Consider the following 22,653-nt stretch of genomic DNA (forward strand, 5'->3'; position numbering starts at 1 on the left):
CACACTCCACTCTGTTACACTACTTATGTGTAACACATTCCACTCTGTTACACTACTTATGTGTAACACGCTCCACACTGTTACACTACTTACGTGTAATACACTCCACTCTGTTACACGACTTATGTGTAACATCCTCTACACTGTTACAGCAGTTACGTGTAACACACTCCACACTGTTACACTACTGATGCGTAACACACGCCACTCTGTTATACTACTTATGTGTAACACGCTCCACACTGTTACACTACTGACTCATAGAAAGAGAGACACAGGTAAAGTGATACTTAGAGTAATAGAGAGAGGGAGATGGTCATAGGGAGAGATAGAGTGAGGGAATCAGAGAGAGAGAGGCTGAGAGAGAGAGAGAGAGAGAGAGAGAGACTCAGAGAGAATGAGAGAGGGAGAGACTGAGGGAGAGAGAGAGAGAGAGAGGGGAGAGAGAGAGAGTATGAGACTCGGAGAGAGAGAGAGAGAGAGAGAGAGAGAGAGAGAGGGAGGGAGGGAGCGCGCGCGTGCGTGCGTGTGTGTCTGTGTGTGCTGAGCGTCGCGCGCTCAGAGCTGGTACAGATCTCAGCTCTGCAACACGAGCACGAGCCGCTCTGTCTGTCTGTATCTCTCGCGCTGAATCCGCTGCTGCTGAAGATGCTCCTCCAGTCCGCCCGCGTGCTGGGATTGCTGGGATTGCTGGTCTGCGGCAGTCACGGTAAGCTGGGCGCTGGGACGGAGGGACAGCTGGGCAGAAGTTGGGCACGGTGCCAGCCGTGTTTACAGGGATGCGGGTGATGCCTGGGGATGGACGGTGTCTGCGCGCGCGCTCGCGTGCCAGTCGCTCGTTGTGGTGTTTGGGAGTTGAGGCACGTTTTTCCCGGGAAAATGGAGAGCTGTGGATCCCAGTGTTTACTGGGGGGAATTAAGAGGTGCTGTGGTGTGCTGGTGATGGTATATAGGGGATATTGAGGGGCACTTACCCAGTTATACATTGGCATGACTGGCACTGCCATGATCGACTGACTGGCAGTGAGTGTTAGAGTATTAGCTAGATACTTTTCCACATGTTTAGCTGGGTTGTTTTTTAGGGCTGGACAATGATTTAATTTCAATATATCAACCGATATACAACATTTTTAGCATCTGTCTCTGACTGCCATTCCTTACAGGGTGCATTAGTGACATTTTTCAGAAGTTTGCAGGTGCAGACATCCACTGTGGGTGTTGCTGGAAATGAACAAATACTGTATATTGTGGTGCAACCCTAGGTTCTACATATATACCTCTAGGATAGCATGGCAGATAGCATGGCAGTAAACCAGTGGCAGTTTATTTCATTGGCTTTTATATTGTTTGTATTGAGTTTGCAATTATACCATAGGGACCAAATTGAGGAACTACTGTTAATAGTGATTTTGCACATGTATTTCCCATCCTTGATGCAGGAGAACATTGATAGCATGACAGATAAATTGTGTGATAAATTGTTTTACATCGTTTTTAGCATCTTTCACTGACTGGCATTCAGTACATGCATTTTTTTTTTACAATGAATTGGCATTTTTTTTCTATTTGTCAGAAGTTAACAAGTAATTGCATCTATTATGGGCATTGCCAGCAGTTCTTTCATGCCTTCTAACTATATTGTTCCTATTATTGTGTGACGAAAGTGAGAAAATACTGTATATCATGCTATAAACTTTGGTAATAAGGTCTAGCTCTAGGTTATAAACATTTATTTGCTAGCTCCTAGATGCAGCAGAACATTGATAGCATGCCAGATAGTGTGACAGATTATTCAATACCAATGTATATATTGGTATAATTGATATACAACATTTGTATATCAATATCTGTCACTGACTGGCATTGGTTACAGGTTACATATAATTTAATATAAACTGGTATTTAAAAAAAAATAATCAGAAGTTTGCAAGAACAAACATCCATTGTATGCATTCTTTGAGCTTTCTGTGTTTTTTGTATTGTTCAGATTATATTGTAGTGTGAAAATTAGGAAATACTGTATATTGTTACTGTATAAGTTTTGGTCGTATTGTGCAGCTCTGAGTTCTGCACCTTTATTCCCAATCCTAGATGCAACAGAACATTGACTGCATGGCTCATGTATATTTACTAATATATCATATTAATTGAAATGAAGAAATGTATTTCATATTTCATTCATATTATATTCCTATAGATGCATCAGATGAGTCAAGAATGTATTAATGCTAACATAAACTGAAGCATTTTTTATAGTATGATCTATTTAATATAGGTAAAAACGGAATAAAAAAACTGATCTAATTGAATTATTGCCACTGATTGATTGACTTCTTTGATTGATTGATTGATTGATTGACAGGTTGGTGTTATAACTGTATAACAGTTCACTGGCATTATCATAGGCAGATTTGATCATTTTACTCAATAAGAAAAGGTTACAATAATAAAATAGGCTATATACATATATATATATATATTAGTACATTTGTTTTGGCATGTTTTAAACCAGCATTCCTGCAAGTATTGATTATGAAAAGGTCTGAGTTTATTTTAAAGATCAGCTCAGCTCTTCTTTTTTACTGATATCTCATATCTCATGATGATGAACTAGTGGAGATGGAAACTGAGATGTATCTCCTCATACCACGTACTAAGCAGCATGGGAGGGATACTTTTGATGGGTTGCCATGATCCTGTGACTCAGTTGCCCCGGTTCCTCTGCCGTCATCGATCAAATGCACTTCCTCTGGTCTCTGGAGGGTCTGTGGGAGATGTTTGTTGGGATGCAAATTCACTTCCTTTGCTAGAACAACAGGTGGTGGTAGAGTGCTGCACATTGATCCAGAGCGGAGGGAGCTGTGCTGATTGCCAGAGCCCAATGCAATCAGTCTGGGAAAAACACTGTTTATGTCTCAAGTTGAGTTTCATGATAAAATGCAGTGCAGAAAGCAAGGTGTTTGAAGTCTGATCTCTGTACTTCTGCTGAAACAAAGCAGGACTAGAATTGCAATTAGAGTCCCAATGCAACAGTTACTACTTTCAGTTTCAGTTCTTTACCTATTTCTTCATTGTGCACAGTGTCGGGCCTGGTCTCAGAAATCTTACTTAGTAACAAAAGCACAAGAATCAGACTTTGGTAGAACGTTCTTGAGGACTTACTCCAGCTGGCAATTGCCTTGATTGACTGACTGGCAACCTGTTAGAGTGTTAACTAGATACCTTTTCACATGTTTAGCTGGAATGTGTATAAGGCTGAACAATGGTTTGATATCAATATCAATAAATATTTTTAGAATGTGTCACTGACTGACATTCAGTATAGGATGCAATAGATATATTAATTGGCAATTTTCCTTTTCTACACACGTTTGTAGGTGCAAACATCCATTGTAGGAAAAAGGGCTTGGGCTAATTCCCATATTATACTCAGCAACAGGGATGTTGGCACACGTGGCTTGGGCTGATTACTATACTATACTGAAACAACTAGTGTGTAGGCACACGTGACTCGGGCTGATTCCCATATTATACTCTGCAACCGGGGTGTTGGCACACGTGGCCTGGGTTGATTTCCATATTATATTTGAAACGGGGTGTTGGCACACATGGTTTGGCTAGATTTTTCATATTATACTCAGTAACTGGGGTGTTGGCACACGTGGCTCGGGCTGATTCCCATATTATACTCAGCAACCGGGGTATTGACAAACATCGGTTGGGCTGATTCCTATATTATACTCAAACAACTAGTGTGTAGACACATGTGGCTTGGGCTGATTCCCATATTATACTCAGCACTTCGGGTGTAGGCACACATGGCTTGGGCTGATTCCTATACTATACTCAAACAACTAGTGTGTAGGCACATGTAGCTCAGGCTGATTCCCATATTATACTCTGCAACAGGGGTGTAGGCACACATGGCTTGGCCATATTTTCTATATTACACACGTGGCTGATTCCTATACTGTACTCAAACAACTAGTGTGTAGGCACACATGGCTTGCGCTGATTCCTGTATTATACTCAGTAACCGGGTGTTGGGACACATGGCTTGGGCTGATTCCTTCACTATACTCAAACAAATAAGGTGTTGACACACATGGCTTGGGCTGATTCCCATTTTATACTCAGCAACCGGGGTGTTGGCAAACATGGGTTGGGCTGATTCCTATATTATACCCAAACAACTAGTGTGTAGGCACACGTGGCTCGGGCTGATTCCCATATTATACTCAGCAAATGGGGTGTTGACACACATGGCTTGGGCTGATTCCTATTTTATACTCTGCAACCGGGGTGTTGGCACCAGCATCAGGGGCGCTGTGTTTGTTGTTGGAAATGAGGAAATACTGTATATTGTGGTATAATATAATACATTTTGGCCATATCTTCTAACCCTTTGTTCTACACACACATCTTTCATGCCATCAATGTTCTGCTACCTCTAGGATAGCATGGCAGATAGAAAGACAGAAAATGCAGAATGTGTTTTTTTTTTGCAAATTCAGTTCAGAATTATATCATAGTGACTGAAATAAGGAAATACTGAATATAGTGAAATAAACTTTGGCCATATCAGAGAATCAGAATTGCCTTTATTGTCACATGGTCAACCAGCGAAATTAGCCATCAACCCATCCATACAATAACATACAAGGGGGAAACAGGACAGGACAGGAAGACAGGGTAAGCCGCAGCGTGTGCACGTGCCGCCAATCATTTCTTCAGTTAGAGGGATACAAGGGGGAAGAAGAGGGTAAAAAAAAACAAACCCCTAGACTGTGCCCTGAAGAGCACAGTGTAGGAACATCAAAAAAAACCTCAGCACATAGGCACATACAATATACACAAGAGACCAAGCAATGAAGGCGTGGGAAAGGGTACGGGAGTTGGGGGGGTCGTTAGGTAAACAGGGAGAGATTCAAAGTCACAGTGTTCTTTGGAGGAATGCTCCCTATCATCCACAAGGCCGAGTGCTGATAGGGCGGGAGCCGAAAGCAGATTAGACTTCAGTTGTTTAGGCGAGTGACCGCTCTCCAGTTTAGCATGGTCACTCTCTATTGTCCATCATGGTCTCAATTTTCTCCACCTTCCTTTGCAAAGCCGTTTGCTTCTCCGAGATGTTTTCCATGTTGCGGTTCAAAGTCACAGTCTGAGTGCCGACAGCTCTGCCCACCGCATCAATCAGGTCGGGCAGCTTTTGGGGGCCCTTGACAGCTGTCCCCACACTTTTAATTTCACGATACACTAGGGCAATGCCTAATCCAATCAGCAAGAACCCTGTGATCATTGTGCCGAAAAGGTAGACGTCTTCGATGTCCTCCACAGAAAGAGTCGCCAGGCACACGGTCCGCCACGTCTCCCACGCGTCCCTCGTGTAGCCAGCTGCAAACGTTCCATCAGGACAAGCAGGTTCCCCCGAACCCAGGCTTCTCGTCGAGAAGATGGTGTCAATTGCATTGAGAGACCATTTGATCAAATCCATTTGTTTTAGTTTGAAGAGCAGTGTGAAGAGAGTCTCTTAAGGAATAGCAGTGCCAGACGAGACAGGAGAAGCCAAGCAGGAGAGATAAGGGGAGGAGAGGGTGAGAAAGAAAATGCGACCGCCTTCAACGAGAGCAGAAAGAAAAGGTGATATGATCTTATCGTAGATGCAGCAGAACATTGGTATTGAACAGGTTGTTCAATACCAATATCATTATATCTATATATCAATCTATATACATATTTTCAGCATTTGTCACTGTGCGGCATTCAGTACAGCTTGCGTTAATTAGAATGAATTGGCAGTTTTTCCATTTTTCAGAAGTTCGGAACAACATTCTTGACGACTTACTCAGGCTGGCCCCTTGACCTACCTTCAGTGTTGAAATGATGTACCGTATTTTTCACACAAAAAGGTGATCCGGACTATAAAGTGGATTATGCACCACTAGTAAGGAACATGGGTCTCACCGCTGGGTGGTAGGTAAATTAGGGGGTAACTAAGTTAAGTAAAGCTAAGTAAACAAAACTGTAATTCCTAAACATTTTTTTGTCAAACAAGTCAAACGAGCGCTGGATGTTAATCTACATAGATTTCTCTCATGAAAACTGCGGTTAGTGCTAGTACATGCTGTCTGACAGAGCTACAATGAAGAATCCTGAGTGTTCTGGTAAGCCAGGGCGATATTTTCTAGTGGTTTGTCCCATGTTGCTCGTTTTAACTAAGTAAACGCGCAGGCTACAGGTCAATATACTTGCCTCTGAGTGGTGAAAGAGCTAGCGGGTAATGCTAATGCCGCTGCAGTGGTGCTAGTCAGGGTTAGCAGCAGGATACAGGCCGATAATACTCATCTCTGATTATGGAATAAGCTAGCGCTTAGCACGGTTAATGGATAATGGTAATACTGCTCTAGTCTTGGTGCTGGAGACTTAAACTTTAGCCCCTGTATAACTCTGTACTTCAGTAGCGTGGCTTTACTGCTCCTTAATACCTGACTGGTAGAATTCATACATAACACACACCAGCTTATAAAACGCTCTGAATATTTTTGGGAAAATTACAGGAATTTAACTGCAAAATCCTTAAAGTGCGAAAAATACGGTATGTTATGCAACTTTTACAGCCTATGTAAAAGGAAAGAGCCAGAAGGTAACATAGACATGGAGGCACCTGGACACACTGGCATGTACCCCAGAATAATTATGTTTAACCCTTGTGTGGTGTTCGGGTCTGTGGGACCCATTTTCATTTTTCATCAAATGATACTAAAAAAATATTTTTTCTAACTCAAACTCATTGGCATTGGCTCTTTTTTTGTGAAAAACATATATCAAAACACATTTTCGATAAACACACACTGTACACCCCCCCCCCCCCCCTACACACATTTATATTACATACAGTATGTTTGGCCAAGGGCTAATAAACATTGCTTCATTTGTAAATTTGAAACTAAACAAATTTTCTACTCATATCTTGAGTTTAATTCATTTTCTTTTACATTTTATTAAAAAAACTAATAAAAAAAGAGTAGCACTTTTTAAAAGAAATGTAACATAAGAAAGGTAAAGGGCAAATATTAACCATGTAAGCTGTTTATATTGCTTGCAATTTAGGTGAAGCAAGCATGTGTAAAGCATTTTAATGTAAAATTGCTTATGTTTTCTGAATTAAATACAAGTAACAAAGTAAACGAGTAACAAAAATATGAACACCAAACAAGGGTTAAAGAATGGGTTAACAGCAGCACCAGCATCTCGGTTTACCACAATTCAATATCTATGAACCTCTGTATAATGGATCTGTATCCATTATCTGTGGGTAAAGATAAAGTACATAAAGGTAAATAAAACGAGTAAACAATTTTCAGCCTTGACTAAAAGACATTATTATGTCTGTGTAATGATCTGCTCAAACCATGAGTGAATGGCCACTCCTGTGTACACGTATTTTATTTGTTATCACCTGAGTGTTTGAATAGAATGAAAGATTATAATGGTTATATAAAAAGCAACCTTGTTGAAAGCAGGCATTTTTTCATTACACACACTATTGTATGGTTCTGTTACATGAGCCTGAAGCCTTCTTCCAGCCTGCGCTTCCCTTCTGTTTGCTGTCATGAACACGTTAGCAGGCCTGTTTGTGTGGGAGAGAGAGTGTAATTGAGACTATGTCCACAATGCCATGGTTTCATATCAGAATATTACGTCCACCCACTGTCCATTCGGTGTACTCTACTGATCATATACTAGGAACACTTTGTAGTTTTATAATCACAGACTGTAGTTCTGTATGTGTTTCTCTATATACTTTATTATTATACTTATTTAACCCTGTTCTTCAATAATTCAGAACTTATAAGGAGAGAAATGCACCACAGAGCAGCTATTATTATTATTATTATTATTATTATTTGGGTGGTGGATCATTATTATTCTTAGCACTGCAGTGATTAGCAGTGATTAGCATGGTGGTGGTGTATGAGGTGTTAGTGTGTGTTGTGCTGGTGGTGCAGTAAGTGGATCAGATACTGCAGCAGTGCTGCTGGAGTATTTAAACACTATATTTAATCTTCTCTCACTGTCCTCCACTCTATTACACACTCCTACCTACAGCTGAAACACCTTGGTCACCCTTAAGTCCTTTATCACTGGTTACAGGATGTTGTTGGCTGGATATTTCTGATTGGTTGCAGAGGTGTCAAGTAACTAAGTACAAATACTGTTGGTTATCTATACTTTACTGGAGTAATTATTTAATTTTTTAGACGACTTTATATTTCTACTTCTTACATTTTCATACAATTATCTGAACTTTCTACTCTTTACATTTTAATAAAAACAGCCTCGTTAATCCTATTTAATTTCAGCTCGTTTTTTTTTATTCCGGCTTCTCATCGTTCAATAAAACCCCTATCCAGATAAATCTCTCCATCCAGATAGAGTGAATCTGATCGTGATTGGATGTAGAGAAGTATAAACATATACCATTCCGACTCCCTATTGGCTTATAAGTTCAAACACTGGGTGTTTGTGTTGAAAGTGCCGGAACATGTGCTGGGAATGGTTAGAAAATATGCATGCGAAAAACTTTGGTAGGGTTAGACGGATAAACACTTCAGAAATGAGGAGCGTTTTCAGATATTTTAGATAAAATATTTTAAATGTCTGTATGTAAAATTGCAATGATACCATTTTGAAAACGGCATTAAAACTGTAATTAGAGTGAACTGAATTAATTGTAAAAATCGTCCAGCACTAGGTTTAAGGGTGAGTTTAGTTGCATTTCATAGATATCCAGCAGATTTTGAGGTAGAAACGTGTAAATTGTAGGATTCATACCTATTTAGGTTGCTTGTGCTTTTTGAAGTAATAGGATGTACAGTTTTCATACAGCAGACATTTTTCAGCTTGGACATTTCTCAAAGGATTCCATTCAAAAGTGTCCATAAACTTTTGTCACATTTTTTTATTAAGAATCATGAAATTTGGTATACCAATCATGTATTTCTCTCTCTCTCTCTCTCTCTCTCTCTCTCTCTCTCTCTCTCTCTCTCTCTCTCTCTATAGAAATGTCTAAATATGCTCTCATTTTTTTACAGATTTATGTAATTACTTAAAATATATTAAAAGTACATTAATATTATGCTTTCATCAAATGTTTAACAGTAAACTTTGATCATACTTTTTAAAATTACAATATAGCATATTTAAAAAATACTACTATGCAGTATACTTTTAGTTTAATGCATTTCAATATATTTCTAAAATACTAAATTTAAAAAAAATGCAAAGAAATTTGTAATACACTAAAAATTGTAGTACAGTATAGTAAAATATATTTTTATACCCAACGAAGTATACTAGAAGTGTGCTACTTACAAAAGACAGGAACAAGCAGCATATTTGTACTCTAATGTAAATATAGATCACATATATTTAACATCAATTTTCAGTACATTCCTAATATACTTGATGTATAATAGTGATACAGTTGTAATACTTATTAAATGTATTATAATTTATACTGTAAGTGTATTTAAAATAGGGTGTAACATACATGAAGTGGTATATACTAATCTGATTAATCCAATTCATTTTAAATGGTATGGGAAATTTCTCCCATTAGAAATGAATGGGCAAAATTTCAGGGTCCAATATTCCATCCTACATAACAGCTGACTCTGTGCAATATATATATATATATATATGCAGTTATTTCCTGATAATCACATGATCAACTTAAAATACAATATATAGACTTGACCTCATTTGTAATTTGTACTGACCTCAGTATTGACAATTATGTTTCATTAGCTAGAAGAGCTGATAAACTGTGGGTTATTTTATTTTAGTTTTTTTTTATTTGCTATTCCACCTCCAGTGGAATAATTGTCATGATTAAATGTTAATTGCTCTTTCAAAGTGTGTAATTGCATTATTATTCTAATACAGTATCATAATATCAGTGGAGTAAATTGGTCTTAAATTGAAAATAATAGCAGTTATTTCTGGGAAAAAATATTCTTTACAAAATGACTTGTCGTGACAGGATAAGACAATCCTAGGAGGTAAAGTGGAGCATCTGCAGTGATCTGCATCACTTGGACCTTTGCAACTTTGCAAATGACCATAGTACAGGCTATAAGAATACAGGGGTGGGCAATGAAACTGAAACACCTGGTTTTAGAGCACAATAATGTATTGTGGTGACGGACAGTTCTGGTGGAAACAGGAGAGTTGAGGTGCACATTGAATTCTGTCGTGATTTGATCAGCCGTGGTTTTATGTTTTTTTTGGATACAATCCGGGTTAGCACCCGAACATCCCTTTCAGACAGCTTCCTCTTACAGCGTCCACAGTTAATCCTGTTGGATGTGGTTGGTTCTTCTTGGTGGTATGCTGACATTACCCTGGATACCGTGGCTCTTGATGCATCACAAAGACTTGCTGTCTTGGTCACAGATGCTCCAGCAAGACGTGCACCAACAATTTGTCCTCTTTTGAACTCTGGTATGTCACCCATAATGTTGTGTGCATTGCAATATTTAGAGCAGAACTGTGCTCTTACCCTGCTAATTGAACCTTCACACTCTGCTCTTACTGGTGCAATGTGCAATTAATGAAGATTGAACACCAGGCTGCTCCAATTTATCCATGAAACCTCCCACGCTAAAATGGTGACAGGTGTTTCAGTTTCATTGTCCAACCCCTGTAGAATCCAATGTTCAAATCCAATGTTAATTATTTTTCTGTTCAAACAAAATGCTTTATGTGACACATGAAGTGGATGTTTAGATGATGCTTATTTTTCTGCTTTTCGCCTGCATCATTGAAATAGCAACGGCATTTGTAAATATATCTTCACTGGTCTGGAAATGAGGTGTGTTCAGGAACATTTCTGGCGTATTGCTATCTTGGCAACAGAAAACACAGGTGCTCCACTGACTTAATACAACCTAGACAAAAGTCAATACCTGCTTGTTACACACACACATGGATGTGCAGTGCACAAACTCCCAACATTTACATGTTTACAATTAACAGAATACAAAATAAAATAAAAATACTGTTCCCATAAAAAAAAACAGCCAGTTTCCTCTGCTGAGAAGAGTTAAACACGTCCAGGTAGCTGCAGCCCTGAAATAGCAATCCGCCAAAGTCACACTAACACTAACACTAACACACCAATTGGTTTATTTTACAATTTACGCCCAAAACACACTCATGATAAATTTTTGCTTGTTTCGAGCTACAAAAAGCATACTTTTCCTGACATTACGATAGCAAAGACACACTGACACGCCCTAAATCAAGCTACACTGTGCACAGCTGACGGCTGATCACCTATATATGACTAAAATAGAGCCTTTAATCTGTCATTGACTTTTAAACATATATATAATATAAAGTTTAATTCTTGGCATTTAGTCAAATACATCTTTAAGTATTAAAAATTTTCACCTGTTGTAATCCGTGTCTAACAGGCTGCTTATAGACTGAAGGAGCTTCTGAAGACCTTCTGATCGTCCAGTTCGTTCTTCGGTAACAGCATCAGCACCCTGCCTCATGTTTCTTCTTCTTTTTTTCTGTCACATTTTGCTGTTAATTTCCCCTGGTTGCTGTATGTATTTTTTGAGTTCCTGCAGCTTAGTGGAGTGAATTATGTGCTCAGTGGCTCTTGGCACAGGCCATCCAGCACTATGTTAAGTGCCATAATTAAGAGATTTCTCTGAATTGCGAGGAGGAATGTCAGCAGCGGGAGTGTTAAAAGATTTATGCGACGGAGCGCGAGTGCGCTGCCTGTGTGAAGAGAGTGCGCCTGCCTCCGCAGAGACACGCGCATGGCCTGGAGACTGGAGAGGAGCGCTGAGCGGATCACGTCTTAATGGTCGTGTGTGAAAGCGGCAAATGGATGCAGGGACACGCTCTCCAGCAGACGAGCGCGACCAGATACACTCTCAGCCTCTTACAACATCGAGAGAGTGTCTGTGTTAAAGATTCGGACGCATATTCAACATTCATCTGATTTCACAACGCAGTCTAATTTCTGATTTAGAAATTATTTAAGGGAATTATAATGATTTTTAGGGAGCTTTTACACCTGAAAGTCCGGATCGTGGTCCGAACCAAGGTTCATGTGTTGCTACATTGTATATATTTGTTCCGCTTATTTGTGTTTTCACACTGCAGTTTAGGGAGCGCACCAAATACCTTTGTGTGATACTCCTCCATCCTTTCATCATCACTTACGTATTGATGCGTTTTTCTTAACTTGACCCTGATTGGTTTTAGAAGGACATGCGTCTGACGTTGGCGTGTTGATAATAATTCAGCGGGTGGTTCATTCGGCAAGAAGCCTTTCCAGGATCAGGATAAAATGAATGAACAGATCCATTTCGTCTCCATAGTAGTGCTGCTGCTATTGTGGTTTTTATATCAGCAGCAGCAGCAGCTTCAGGTACAGAACTCTAGATTAGTTCAAACTCACCTAACGAACGAGCTCGTCCTGAAGCAGCTGAACCACGCCTCATTTTTCCTGCTTTTCCAGTTATTTTGAGAGGGTACTGACTGCAGCCTGCAGGAAGGCGGAGTTGCATGTCCAGTGCGTCCAGCTCCGCCCACTTTGTCAGCATCATGTCTTAGCTCCGCCTCTGAACGGAAGTGAACAATGTACAGGGCAGTTAGCGGACTTTAAATATAATGCGCCGCGTCGTCCGGCTTAAATACTGTGTTACACTACAAGCTTGCGAGACTGACGAGGCATGGCGTGGACAAAGTGGGCGGGACTGGACGTCTGGAAGCCTGTGTTTAGCATTTTTATTTTATTGGCAAAGGCCAATTTTGCTCTCTCAGGGCTCCGGCAGCTGATGACAAGCAGAATGACCGGGATTCGAATCAGCGATCTCTTGCTCATAGTGGCAGTGCTTTAGACAGCTGGACCACTCAGAAGCCCTGTTACTAGTTCCTTTACTGCATAGTGTGTAAAATAGTTCAATATACAGTAGGGGTGTCACGATTCTCTAAATCCTCGATTCGATTTTATTTCCGATTTTAGGGTCACGATTCCATTCGATTCTCGATTTTCTTCTTTTTTTTTTTTTTTTTACAGCAGAGAGGCCTATGCCAGTTTTAGATTAGTCTATGGTCAGTCATTGGTTTGATTAATCAAATTTACAATATCTTATTTCAAAAGGTGGGCTTGATATAAGTGATGCAAAGTGATACAAGTGATCTGTAATACACCACATTACATTACATTACATTACATTTGGCAGACGCTTTTGTCCAAAGCGACTTACAATATTGAAGTGCAAATAATAGAAGAGGTTAAGTACAAAAATAATAGAAGTTAAAAATAAAGCATCTATAGATAGGGCCTTAAGGAGGTCAGAGGGAAATAATGGGATAGAGGAGTAGAGAAGAGGAAGAAGGAGATGAGGTTAGAATTAGTTAGTTTGTTAGAGGTGTTAGGAGAGTAAGTGCTCTTTGAAGAGCTCTGTCTTCAGGAGTTTATCAAAGATAGTGAGATTCTCCTGATCTGGTAGTAGAAGGTAGTTAGTTAGAGGTGTTAGGAGAGTAAGTGCTCTTTGAAGAGCTCTGTCTTCAGGAGTTTCTTAAAGATAGTGAGAGATTCTCCTGATCTGGTAGTAGAAGGTAGTTAGTTAGAGGTGTTAGGAGAGTAAGTGCTCTTTGAAGAGCTCTGTCTTCAGGAGTTTATTAAAGATAGTGAGAGATTCTCCTGATCTGGTAGTAGAAGGTAGTTAGTTAGAGGTGTTAGGAGAGTACGAGCTCTTTGAAGAGCTCTGTCTTCAGGAGTTTATTAAAGATAGTGAGAGATTCTCCTGATCTGGTAGTGGAAGGTAGTTTGTTCCACCATTGGGGAACTCTGTATGAGAACAGTCTGGATTGCTTTGTGTGAGTGTTTGGCAAAGCGAGGCGACGTTCATTAGGCACTAATGGTCAAATTTAAATAAAAAATTTAAATTTAAATAATTTAATTAAGATATATATGTAATACCATCTAGTGGCTTTTTTGGTAGCAGCAGTGTGCACTATTAAAACAGCAATGTGCAACATAACAAAATAAATAATAAAAAAATACAGGAACAGTCATGTACAAAATAATAGAACAATTAGAGCCTTAACAAACTGAACTCTATCCTACTAGAACAGTTAAACATGAAAAATACTGAGAATTACAAGTTTTTTTCTTTTTAATAAAGATATATTATAAACTTTATCTGAGAGAAAGATGCTCCTTAAGGTACCAAAACTATTAACATATTTGAGGCTAGACAAAACATCTGTTATTTTTATATTTTCAAGTTTTTCTTTAAGAAGATGAGAATGTCCACATTCTCTGGAGAAAGGGCTGCTCTTTGATCCTCTTTTTGACTTCACTGCTCGAGACCTTGACATAATTTTGATCGATTTAGATAAAATATCGAAATCGTGACACCCCTTATATACAGTAAAACCACTGTTCCTCACCACTCAAAGTGTTTGTATTAAAACAAAATAGTAAAAAGCAGAAAACGTCTGAAGCTTTTGTGAAAAAAACACTCAAAAACAAGTGATGCACGGACCTGTTTGTTTGATCCATGGTTCGGATGGAGCCCCTCCCCCAAACAAATCCAGAATCGACCCTGCGTTCGGACTCATTTATTCAGGACAGGTGTGAAAATGCCCTGAAACTATTCTTTGTGCTGTTTATCCAATCCCCACTACAGTGATGAAGGTGGATACGACACAAAACTGCGAGGTTACCCTGGGGAAGGACTTCGCTCTCCTGCCGAAATGCCTCCCAGCTATTCGCTCTTCACACGAGGTGCAGCTGAAAAAGGGGCTTCGCAACCTGGGGGGTTTCACTTATGATGTGCTTCATGAGCGCATATGGCATTCTGTCAGATCTCAGGAGGAGCCTTTCTAAACATTTCTCAGCATTTTGTTTAGCTCTTATAAACCCATAACCTCTAAAGACTTCCTCCAGGGCCGGCGCTGATATCTGACATTCCTCACGCTCGTACCTCCTGATGTTATTAGCCGTACATAAACAAAAAAAAAATTACAAAGAGCAGGAAATGGAATTGAACCCACTGGGATGGAGATTATAGACAGCTTGTCCAGGAAGTGTAATAATGTTTCAACAGTAAAAGTGCAGTTTGTGTGTTTTATTACTGAACCGTTTACATTTCCATCACATTATGGTAGCATTTTTTTGCTGAGACTACTACTGACCAGTTTAACCCCTGAGAAAAAAATATGTTTTAAACTGTATTTGAAATACTACAAAAAAAAAAACTACAATGCAAAAGAAATCCCTGTAAAATGACAGTACTGGCAGCAGGGTATCCAGCTGTTTGCCATATTTTTTGTGTTCTGAATTTTTTTATTAACTTTCCATGTATTAAAAAAAAATAAAACATTGCAATACTATAAATTTGAATAAAAACACTAGCAGTAACAGCAGTAGAGTTTCCAGCTGTTTACCTTGATTTTTATGTTGTGCATTTAATACTGTGCGCGGTAAGGATAACATACCCCCCATGATTCTACATTAGTGCATGAGTGGTCATTGTTTTTCGTGGCAAATGGGGTAACTTGCTCTTACACTGAGGCCAGACAGTCAACCATTACATTAGAGATTGTTCCGATTTTTCAGACTATAAGGCACATTAAGTGACTCTAGTAAGGATGTCTACACGGATTTCTCTCCTGAAAACTGTTTATTTGGTAAGTAAAGCGCTTCTTTTTTTTTTTCTTACAGTAAGCTTAGATTTCCAATATGTTGTCTCTAAGAATAAAAATTCTGTGAAGAATTTGCAGCACTAAGCCAGGGTGCCGCAGCATTAGCATTAGCTGCTAACCACAGTGCTAACGGGATGTAAATGTCGCCCTACACTGAGGAACCCTGAGCGTTCCGGTAACCCAGGGTGCTATTGGCTAGTGGTTCATCCCATGTAACTTGTTTTAACATGGCAAACATGCAGACTATCGTCCATAATACTCAACTCTGGCAAAAGAGCTAGCACTGTGGCTAGAGGCTAATGCTAATGCTGCTGGACCAAGCCTGGTGGAAAAACTCTACTTCAGCAGAGTGGCTTTACTTTACTGCTCCTTAAAAAATGATAGGTAGAATTCGTACATAAAGTGCATCGGATTTAATATATCATTGTGCTCTTCGTTAGTTCGGCTGTCAGTTGCATAGTAGCGAGACTCGCAATGTATTTTGAGACACATTTAGCTCAATTATGGTGCATTGAGCTAAATGTTCTACCCCCCATCCCAATCCTGCCCCCAGCACACACTCATTAAGCATCCTGACATCCAGCACTACAATACACAAAGTACTGGTCCCTTCCAAATGGACCTGCACTACTGCTATACTTGCACTGTCAATACTCACTTTAATTCCCCAAAAACTGTGAACTTTTAAGAACTTTAGCACTCTTTCACTTTACCAGCCTTAAGCTATATACCATATTTGCTCTACTGTTATATACTATTTATACTGTCATCCCATCTCAATCACCATCAATATTGCACTATTGTCTTCCGTCTTACGTATGTTTATTGTGTCTTGTTGTTTTGTACATTTAGTGTCTCCCACTCTTTTATATTATATATCTATTTCTTTTTTTTTTTACTTATATTTATATATCTATTTCTCCCCCACACTACTGCACCTTGTTTCTGTCTCATGTATGTCTATTTGTGTCCCTGCTGTATTGTACCCATAGTGTCTCCCATTCTCTTTTATTATATCTATTATCTGTACCTGCTGTAAAATTGTGGAGGAGGGTAATGTAATTTCAATTCTCTGTATGTCCTGTACATATGCAGTATTGACAATAAAACTACTTGACTTGACTTGACTTATGGGAGTTTATAGTGCCCTAAAAATAACATTCCAATTTAACAAAATATGTATGCTCATCGTGCATGATGATCGTTGCTTACTCATCCACTAGGTCAGGTTTAATCAGAGCTCTTTATATTGAGTTCTACTCAATAAACAGAATAAATCCAGATAAACGAATGCAGCAGGATACATGTGGTATTCACATTAAAGCAGAATCTTGCATTCCCTACAAGAGTGGGCTGTTTTTAATCTGGTTAAAATCTATTCCTGTCCCGGAACTCTGTGTAGGCCAATCACAGTGATGCTCCCCCTGAAATCACATTGACTCATCAGAGCTTTATGTCTCATCACTCGCTCACCGGCCCGATGATTCCCCGTCAGATCATGGAAAGCCTCTTTAACGGCTGCAGCGGGACGGTGGGAGGCGTTTTTAATCTGGAGGTGGGGAGGAATCACAGCTCTCCGCAGATCTCCTCGGTTCTCCTCGGTTCTCTTCAGCACGGCGGCAGAGAGACGGCAGCTGTAAGTGGGCGTCACAGCTCGGCCAGGCAGGCCTTCAAACGTTCACGCCCAGGCTGATGGGACTGCCAGTCTCCTCAGCGTTCCCTCACTCACACTCCCACCGCCTCTCACTCTCCTCACTCGCCCAGACCAGCTTTCATCCACCATCCGAGACATGAATAAATTGTGCATTCGGGGACGTGGCCTGGCTCGAGTTGTCCCAAAAAAAAGTTGGTCCTGGATGACCCAGTTTGACTGAAACATGTGATATTAATAACTTCTTCTTCTACTTCAGACTGTGAGCTGCATGGTGGCAACAACGATTCAGGTCTTCATAAATACTTAAGCAATATGTTCGGTAGATGTTATTAGCCCTCCTATTATGTTTGGGGTCAATTTGACCACATTCCATGTTTAACGCCTTTAAATAAGCTGTTAATGTCATTTTATTTACTTCATATTTTGTGACTTTTCCTAATTTATTGGGGACAACTGGGAAAATTTCATATTAATAAGATGGTATGTTTTTTGTGTCCTGTACACATTTCGTATACATCAGTGTTTGCTGTTTTAGCGGTATATACCATTTAAAAAAAATCTGAATTTTACACACATTTGTGTGAAATAATGTGAAGGTCACTTTGACATGAAATTGTATCATCTTTAAAAGACTTTAGAGCTCTAAAATAATATAATTATATCTGTATTAGTGCAAGAAACATATAGTTATAGTTCATTCGACAGAGGGGCGGAGAAAACATAATTCGGTGCCACTTTAAAATAAAGGGGTTTATAAATGGTTTACAATTAGTTTATTAATGGTTATTTATTAGGTTGTAAATGCCTTAAAAATTATTATTATTAATAATCAGTTATAACACATACATAGAAAGGGCAACAATGACCTGCTGTTACCCAAATAGTGAACTATATTACACAGCTGTCTATATTGTTGCCCTTCCTACGTATGTGTTATAACTGATTATTAATTATTTTTAAGGCATTTACAACCTAATTAGAAACCATTAAAAAAAATTGTCAACCATTTATAAACCCTTTATAAAGGTAGTCTTATTTTAAAGTGGTACCCATAATTCTCATGGGAACTTTGATATTTCTCATTCAGTGGAGGAATATATTTTTCCTACAAATATATTGATAGTTTACACAACATAGCGGTGATGCAGAGATATAAAAAAAAGATTTATACAAATCAATTTTGACATTAAAATACCAATAAGATCTCTATTTTCAATTTTAGTTAAAGCAATGAGATTTTATGGTGATTTGCATATTTCTCCATAGTCACAAAACATGTATTCTGGTTGTATAAGGGTGGTGGGTGGGGTGGGGGTGTAGATTTTTTTTTAATGGCTGTTTAAGTAGTCAACAAACACATAGAGCATGTGACATAAACTAGGGTATAAATCTTAATGTTATATAATCATTTTCTGTAGTTTAAAATAGCTGGGGTCAAACTGACCCCAAACATAAAAGATGTTACTAAATTTGGACGTAATAGGAGGGTTAAATTTGGTCATTAAAAGTTTGATAAGAGAAGATAATCAGCTTCTAAGAGGAAGTTAATTCAAAAGAAACATATATATGATTGTGTTGATGAGTGGTGAATTTTAAATATACAGTATATTCTAGGGTTTTAGTCACATGATTGTTTTGTCTGTGTGCCCACTAGGGGTGGACGATATGGCTTTAAAATAATATCACAAAATTTTAGGGTAATAATCTTTTTGGACCGCAAAACATTGCATTTTTACAAATATATTTCAATGCAGCTAAAAAAAAATAGAATATCATTGAAAAGTGACTTAAAATTCACTTTAATTCAGTTTAAAATGTGAACTTAAAGCCAATGAAAACCCAAAAATCAGTGTCTCAGAAAATTAGAGTATTATATAAGACCAATTGATACGTCTGGCAGTGTGGGCAGTGTGCCAAGTCCTGCTGGAAAATGAAATCCGCCTCTCTATAAAAGTTGTCAGTAGCAGAGGGAAGCATGAAGTGCTGTAAGATTTTGTGGGAAAACAAAGACTTGATAATAAAACACAGTGGATCAACACCAGCAGATGACAGACATGTCTCTTTATCCAAACCATCACTGATTGGTGGAAACTTCACACTAGACCTCGAGCAGTTTGGACTGTGTGTCTCTCCACTCTTCCTCCAGACTCTGCTCCCTTGATTTACAAATGAAATGTAAAATTTACTGATGATCAGTGAGGGTTTGGAGAGACATGTCTTCATGTTCATCTGCTGGTGTTGATCCACGGTTAGCCACCCACTAGCGCTACACTGTGGAACCCTGAGTGTTCTGGTAACCCAAAGCACTATCAGCTAGCGGTTTTTGTCCCACAAAGCTTGTTTTAACACAGTAAACATGCAGACTACAGTCTGATATATTCACCTCTGAACGGTGAAAGAGCTAGCACTGCAGTTAGCGGCTAATGCTAATATTGATCCAGCCTTAGTGCTGGAGCAACTTCACTGAAACTTAACTGATAGAGTGTTTATATAAGGAAAAAAATTAAAGTATTTTAGGTGCGCATTATGGTCTAAAAAAATACAGTAATTTAAAATTTGTACATGCCAATGCAGTGTGTTAATGGTAGTGATGTATTGGGTTGAGAATAAAGTGCTAGAGCTCTCTTGGCATGCAAGCGCTAAACCTGCCTCTTTAAGCTCTTCTGCAGAAGCAGCTATTTCTTTAACACTGTATCATTAAGCCCAGCAAGGCTTTTCAATCTGCGCCACATTATTAAGACCGAGTGTGTGACTAATGGCAATAATAATAACAGCCGTAGCAAGAGAGTAATGAGGGTGGTGTTGGGTCTCCATTGATTTCCCCCTCACTTCATCACGCCGCTGAGGCTCTTGTGGTAAAAATGCACCTTTTGTTGAAGGTGTTGCGCATTCAGCCAGTCAGGATTATGATGATGATTACAGTGCACTTTCAGATAAACACACTCTGGATCTTTTCAAACCTACATATAACCAGTTACTACTTTTGAACGATCTGAAAACAACTGCAAATGAAAAGCGCTAAGAGCCTGGAGTGTTGCTCCTGGGGAAAAAAAAAAAAAAAAAAGAAAAAGAAAAAGAAAGTATATGAAGAAGAAGAAGAAGAAGAGTTGTGCCAAGGCCAGCTCCAGTCAACAGTGCATGCCTAGTGGCCACTGTTCTGCAATTTATGGAGGCAATACTGAGCACTCAAAAAAAACACTGGAAATAATTTAGAATACATTTTGAACGAGAATGTTTCTAGGAACCAGAGCCTGAGGGATAACATCAGCCAAAAGTCTGAACAAACTTAAAAAAAAAAAAAAAAAAATCAGGGGTACTCTCTTCTGGTGAAATATTATTATTATTTATTCTTAAGCTGAGGAGGAGCATGATTCAACTCTCCTTCTTTTGAGTCACTTTTACTTTGCTTTTTGTCCATTTTGAAGCAACAAAATGCCTTTATGTTGTTTGGGGAGACTTTATCCCATATTAAGAGGAAGTACAATGGTGTGAAAAGCTCATTTTCTTGATTTTTCATTATAAATCATTGGTTGTTCAGATCAGCAATTTTAGTTAAATATATTATAGATATAGCAGATTAACACTGTGATATTTGAGAAGTGAAATGAAGCTTATAGGACTTACAGAAAGTGTGCAATAATTCTTTAAACTAAATCAGGCAGAGGAGAAGGATGGTGAGAACAGTCATAGTCAACCCACAGACCTCCAGACCAGCTCCAAAGACTTTACACTACTGCCCTGTCTACGTATGTGTTATAACTGATTATTAATGATTTTTAAGGCATTTACAACCTAATTTGTAACCATAAATAAATAAACTAATTGTAAACCATTTATAAACCCTTTATAAAGGTAGTCTTATTGTAAAGTGGTACCGGATTTTCCACTATTTTATTAGAAATAAAAGTTTACTGTATATATGTAAAAAAAAATATATAATAATAATAATAATAACTATCTATGTAGATAAAAAGTGCCAGGAGACGGAGGGGTGGGGGTGGGGGGGGGGTGGGTTATGAAAGTGCTGTATATATTCATTACACTCTGCAACTGTAGGGGGAGCCCACAAGCACAACATCTCAATCCTACCTAACATTAGCTGTACTTAAACTACAGATGGTTTTAGAACTGCCAGGTTGAGCCAGGATGCCATTGGATGATAGCGCCCAATATTCCAATGACTAGAATACCCAACGTTCACTTTTAAACAGTTACACAAGTCGGTATTTCCTGCAAAATACAAAAAATAAACACCTTCCACCTCAATGAAGCGAATAATCCACACATTATTAACCCAGTCAGTCAGAGGTGTGAGAGAATCAGAAGGTGTGAAGGCTGTAATAAATCAGAACTGAACTACATCATTACCTACAGCCTGGCGTCCCTGATTCCGCTTTGATTCAGAGATAATGGACACGTGGTGGAGGCGTTGGAGGAGTCTGGAACAGATGGTGCTGAGGAGATGTGAGTTTGAAGTATGGTAATTAGTTGATTTAGTGGGTTTTTTTTTTTTTTTGTTTATTCTCCCAAATGTAAAGGAAGCTGCTAATGCATAAATTATCATATCAGAATATCTGACTATCACATTAAAGTGCCACCACACTGACAATGATTGCATTGTTGTTTACAAACAGTGACTATCATTAATAAAACAGTTTAAATAAAATCTGCACTAATTACATTCCATACATTCTTTAGAGAAAAGTGTAACAAAGTTACACTGGAGTTCTGCCATAAAATAAACATTTTGTTTAGATAATGGAGTTTGTTTGTATAAAGAAGCGTTAAATTGTTAAAAATCTAAAGCACTGCCACTAGCTATTCCATTCTAAGTGACTCTACCTCATAAATCCGACTGAGAAAATCCAGTAGAGATGTGCAAAGCTGTCATTTAAGCAATACTTCTTCATAGTTTGGATTAATTTAGTATTAATCTACAATGCAGACCATAAGCACCAAGAAAAGAATACAACAGTTTGGCGTAGTCGGCAGGAGCAGTTAAATCACTGAATTCATTTTCACAATTTGGTGAATTAATGTGATACTGATCAGAAAAACTGTGGTGCAACTTCAAGAGAACTGAAGAACTCTGCTGAAGCAAGAGGGAGATCTCCAAGCCAAGCCAAGCCAAGGGTGTGAAGCCCACCCCTCCTCCTGCTTCTTCTCCTGCTACTAGTGGTGTCTGTTGCTGCTGGAAGAGATCTGTTGAATGGAGGGTCAGTTCAGTGAGTTGAGAGTGGAGTTGAGTTAAGGCTGGC

At 38.8% G+C, this 22,653-nt stretch overlaps 1 protein-coding gene across 2 annotated transcripts in view; it reads left to right on the forward strand.

Annotated features, from left to right (window-relative positions):
- Positions 1-551: 551 nt before the first annotated feature.
- Positions 552-22,653, forward strand: part of LOC103027145 (neural cell adhesion molecule 2) — a 564,336-nt gene continuing 542,234 nt past the window's right edge. For both annotated transcript variants that reach the window (XM_022674973.2, XM_022674975.2), the window contains exon 1: positions 552-709. In XM_022674973.2, the coding sequence (XP_022530694.2) occupies positions 649-709 (61 nt within the window). In that variant the 5' untranslated portion in view covers positions 552-648. The remainder of the gene's footprint in view (positions 710-22,653) is intronic.

This window comes from Astyanax mexicanus, chromosome 21 (genome assembly GCF_023375975.1).
Source record: "Astyanax mexicanus isolate ESR-SI-001 chromosome 21, AstMex3_surface, whole genome shotgun sequence".
NCBI lineage: Eukaryota > Metazoa > Chordata > Actinopteri > Characiformes > Acestrorhamphidae > Astyanax > Astyanax mexicanus.